Raw genomic sequence first — 5,000 nt, forward strand, 5'->3', positions numbered from 1 at the left:
ACGGACGGGCAGACGGGCAGACAGACAGGCAGGCAGGCAAGCAGGCAGGCAGGCAGACAGACAGACAGAGATAAACTAGTGCAGGTAAGGCAGCACAGGCGTGTAGAGACCTGGAAGACAAGGCTGGTGTACTGTCCGGCCTGTGCCTGCAGCAGGGTGCCCTCCCTGGCCCGTGTCCTAAACACCAGCCCCAGGTACCAGGGAGTGGAGATGGTCACGTCATTCTTCAGGTCCCACCAGAGGGCACTGTTTCCCAGGAAACGATGTGGGTGGGGCATCACTTTAGGGGGGGGGGGAGAAGGACTAGAGTCAGTGAGATGTGTGAGTGTACTGTAGGTGTTCATCACAGGAGGTTGGTGGCACCTCAATTGGGGAGGACGGGCTTGTGGTGACGTCTGGAGTGGAATCATTGGAATGGCATCAAATACATCAAGCACATGGTTTCTGTGTGTTTGATGCCATTCCATTCGCTCCGTTCCAACCATTATTATCTTATGTGAGAAAAGCCTATACTGGATACATATCGGGACTTTGGTTGAGCCACGACCGGAAGTGACTTTTCAGAGCAGATAAGGAGAGCATTTTAGGTAAACCGAACCCTTTTCTTTACCTAATTATCCTAACCTTCCTTCTAGGTTAATTCTCCTAACCTGCTAGGTTAATTCTCCTAACCTTCTAGGTTAATTCTCCTAACCTGCTAAGTTAATTCTCCTAACCTGCTAGGTTAATTCTCCTAACCTGCTAGGTTAATTCTCCTAACCTGCTAGGTTAATTATCCTAACCTGCTAGGTTAATTCTCCTAACCTGCTAGGTTAATTCTCCTAACCTGCTAGGTTAATTATCCTAACCTTCCTTTTAGGTTAATTCTCCTAACCTTCCTTCTAGGTTAATTATCCTAACCTTCATTCTAAGTTAATTCTCCTAACCTGCTAGGTTAATTCTCCTAACCTGCTACGAAAAAGTCAATTATGGTCATAGCTGCATCGAAGTGGCATGTTTTTAAGGAATCTCGATAAGTTTCAGTGTGTTTCTCACCATGGCTGCAGTCCTTCCCTCCAAAACCTATGGGGCAGTCACATGAGAATGTCTCCCAACTCACTCGGCACGTTCCTCCATTCTGACACGGGTTGGATTTACAGAAGGGCGACTTGGCACTGCAGCCTATCAGAACCGGAGAAGACAACCACGTTAAACAAGCTTCCTGTACATCAGAGGTGAATCCTAATTTCCACTTCAGTAGCATTTTCCCTTCGGCAATGCATGACTAAGATGACACTTTAATGAGGTGAATGTTAGGAATGACCTCACAGTGTGGAACAACCATACAGACCGGGTAGGGTTCCGTTGTTAGCGATGTATCCAGCCAGGTCCAAAAGACTGTTGTCGATGTGGAGGTCTTTCATACAGCCGATAAACTCTCGGGTGTGGAACGGAAAATTATCTGGCGTGTTGGGCACTCCGCCCAAAAACAAGGGACCGGTGAGATCCAGAGATCTGAGGAGGAGAAATGGAGAGAGAGAGAGAGAGAGAGAGAGAGAGAGAGAGAGAGGGATGGAGGGAGACAGAGAGAGGGAGAGAGAGAGTGAGAGAGACACAGAGTGAGAGAGACACAGAAAGAGAGAGACACAGAGAGAGAGAGAGAGAGAGAGAGAGAGAGAGAGAAGAGAGAGAGAGAGAGAGCGAGCAAGAGAAAGAGAGAGAGACAGAGACAGAGACAGAGAGAGAGAGAGAGAGAGAGAGAGAGAGAGAGAGAGAGAGAGAGAGAGAGAGAGAGAGAGAGAGAGAGAGAATGAGAGAGAGAGAGAGACATATGGAAGAGAAGAGCACAGCATTATTAGATGTTGCCCTTGTACTTTCCTCAGGACTTACAGAGCACAGCAGCAGTGATGTGGTGACTTGTCAAGTCTAGACAGGAAGAAGAGGCTTAAGTGGCAATGCTGAATGGTTCACCCTGACACTGACTTGCAAGTGAAGCATACAGTCACTTGCAAGTCAGTTTGAGACTGTTTGAGGTTGTGGACAGGTGTCTTTTATACAAATAACAAGTTCAAACAGGTGCCATTAATACAGGTAATGAGTGGAGGACAGAGGAACCTCTTAAAGAAGAAGTTACAGGTCTGTGAGAGCCAGAAATCTTGCTTGTTTGTAGGTGACCAAATACTTATTTTCCACCATAATTTGCAAATAAATTCATTAAAAATGATTTTCTGGAGAAAAAAAAATCTCATTTTGTCTGTCATATTTGAAGTGTACCTATGATGAAAATTACAGGCCTCTCTCATCTTTTTAAGTGGGAGAACTTGCACAATTGGTGGCTGACTAAATACTTTTTTGCCCCACTGCATGTGTGTGTGTCTGTGTGTGTATGAGAGAGAGAGAGAGAGAGAGAGAGAGAGAGAGAGAGAGAGAGAGAGAGAGACTCACTTCTTGGAGCTGGTCTGCTTGCCCTGAGCAGCACAGCTGTAGTTGCCGAGCTGTGTTCCGAAGCGCAGCGACACGGCCGTGTCACAGTCATCCACACTGACCACCGCCACCTTCTCATCAGACGGACCCTGAGCCTCCCCGCTCACACTGCGCTTGGGCTGGGGCAAAGACAGGGACAGTGAAATATAACACACACAGAGAACACACACACACACATACCCAAAAAACACCCTGCTGTACTCTTGCTGCTTGTGCTGAAACAACAGAGAGATAGTGAAACACAGTACACAGACGAGTGTGTTGTCGGAGGTGGCTACAACGGCGCTGCAGGGGATAGCAGCCTTTTCACCACCTCCTGACCAATTCTGCTATATTGTGTGTTTGTATATTATTTTCTGATCTTAACTTGTTTTGCATTCCTGTGTGTATTTATTCCTTGTGTTATTGTTTGTTCTATTCTTTTTTCTACGTTTCTCTCGACGTTGTTGGGAAGCGAGCGTTTCGCTGTTGGTCTAGGCTCAGAATGGATTTGATTTGATTTGAGAAAGGGGACGACAGCTTGACACTCGAAGGAACGCGGCCACTGCGCCTGGACTAAGATGGCGGGGGGGGGACTCGCAGGGCTGACAGAAAGTGGAGAAGCGAAGAAAATGTAAACAAGTGCATGTGCAGCAGAGACACAGACACACACACACACCACACACACACACTGAGACTCACCTTGTTGTAGTAGTGGATGTGGACAGTGTGCCAGTTGCCATCGGCTACGCCCCCAGGTAGGAAGGGGCTCACCTGAGTGGACGATTCACCTGGGGACAGATAGGTCAGAGGTCTCACTCAAAACCAGGGTTTCACCTACCATTATACAGGTTGGACACACACACACACACACACACACACACAGATATACACCCACCTGTGGAGTACTTGAGCACCACCTGACCCTCCAGGATCTCCAGAGCCAGGAAGTCGTGTTTCTCGTTGAAGCGTCCGTTGTAGAAGAGGAGGCCACTGTTTTCCAGGGTGGCGAAGCTGTAACACACCACCGCCATGCCAGGGCGCTGTGAGTTAAAGCCATCCCTCGCACATCCACCCCAGGGATGATGTGGTGTCAGGTCTTACATACGGGCTATAAGCTCTACTACACTGTGAGTGTCACTCCACTGCAAATCTCTACTGCAAGGCTATATGAGTGTGTGCTAGAATATAGTAGTATATAATAGTAGTATATAATAGTCGTATATAATAGTAGTATATAATAGTCGTATATAGTAGTAGTATATAATAGTAGTATATGATGAAATATCCGTTCCAGTGGACCTCTGAGTCATAGGATTTAGTTACACCTGAGATCAGTACAAACAAGTACAAAAGTGTCTGTGCTCGCTACTGTAAGTCGCTCTGGATAAGAGCGTCGCCTAAATGAATCCAATGTAAATCACATTTATGACCACTTCTCCCTAGCAACCACCCTCTGACCAATCAGAACACGCCAAGGGGCCAGGACAGGTCCCAAGTTGGGCCAAAACGACAGATGAAAGAAAGAGCAGGAATTGGAGAAAAGCTGCTAAAAAGACTGATCGAAAACAAAGAGACAGAGAGAGAGAGTGATGAGAAAACAAAGAGACAGAGAGAGAGAGAGTGATGAGAAAACAAAGAGACAGAGAGAGAGAGAGTGATGAGAAAACAAAGAGACAGAGAGAGAGAGAGTGATGAGAAAACAAAGAGACAGAGAGAGAGAGAGTGATGAGAAAACAAAGAGACAGAGAGAGAGAGAGTGATGAGAAAACAAAGAGACAGAGAGAGAGAGAGAGAGATGAGAAAACAAAGAGACAGAGAGAGAGAGAGTGATGAGAAAACAAAGAGACAGAGAGAGAGAGAGAGTGATGAGAAAACAAAGAGACAGAGAGAGAGAGAGAGATGAGAAAACAAAGAGACAGAGAGAGAGAGAGAGTGATGAGAAAACAAAGAGACAGAGAGAGAGAGTGATGAGAAAACAAAGAGACAGAGAGAGAGAGAGTGATGAGAAAACAAAGAGACAGAGAGAGAGAGAGAGTGAGAATAACAAAGAGACAGAGAGAGAGAGAGAGATGATGAGAAAACAAAGAGACAGAGAGAGAGAGAGTGATGAGAAAACAAAGAGACAGAGAGAGAGAGTGATGAGAAAACAAAGAGACAGAGAGAGAGAGAGTGATGAGAAAACAAAGAGACAGAGAGAGAGAGAGTGTGATGAGAAACAAAGAGACAGAGAGAGAGAGATGAAAAACAAAGAGACAGAGAGAGAGAGAGAGTGATGAGAAAACAAAGAGACAGAGAGAGAGAGAGAGAGTGATGAGAAAACAAAGAGACAGAGAGAGAGAGAGAGAGAGTGATGAAAACAAAGAGACAGAGAGAGAGAGTGATGAGAAAACAAAGAGACAGAGAGAGAGAGAGTGATGAAAAACAAAGAGACAGAGAGAGAGAGAGTGATGAGAAAACAAAGAGACAGAGAGAGAGAGAGTGATGAGAAAACAAAGAGACAGAGAGAGAGAGAGTGATGAGAAAACAAAGAGACAGAGAGAGAGAGAGTGATGAGA

The 5,000-nt window shown here is 45.9% G+C and overlaps 1 protein-coding gene across 2 annotated transcripts in view; it reads right to left on the minus strand.

The window, feature by feature from the left end:
* The window catches only part of celsr3 (cadherin, EGF LAG seven-pass G-type receptor 3), a 63,819-nt gene that overhangs the window by 31,406 nt on the left and 27,413 nt on the right, over positions 1–5,000 (minus strand). For both annotated transcript variants that reach the window (XR_006079069.1, XM_042299293.1), the window contains exons 5-10: positions 3,341–3,456; positions 3,145–3,233; positions 2,425–2,582; positions 1,331–1,494; positions 1,036–1,161; positions 111–280 (exon numbers count right to left, since the gene is read on the minus strand). Coding sequence is in view for 1 of the 2 variants with exons in the window: in XM_042299293.1 (XP_042155227.1) it covers positions 111–280; positions 1,036–1,161; positions 1,331–1,494; positions 2,425–2,582; positions 3,145–3,233; positions 3,341–3,456 (823 nt within the window). In the remaining variant the exon portion in view is untranslated. The remainder of the gene's footprint in view (positions 1–110; positions 281–1,035; positions 1,162–1,330; positions 1,495–2,424; positions 2,583–3,144; positions 3,234–3,340; positions 3,457–5,000) is intronic.

This window comes from Oncorhynchus tshawytscha, linkage group LG16, assembly GCF_018296145.1.
Source record: "Oncorhynchus tshawytscha isolate Ot180627B linkage group LG16, Otsh_v2.0, whole genome shotgun sequence".
NCBI classification, from domain to species: Eukaryota; Metazoa; Chordata; class Actinopteri; order Salmoniformes; family Salmonidae; genus Oncorhynchus; species Oncorhynchus tshawytscha.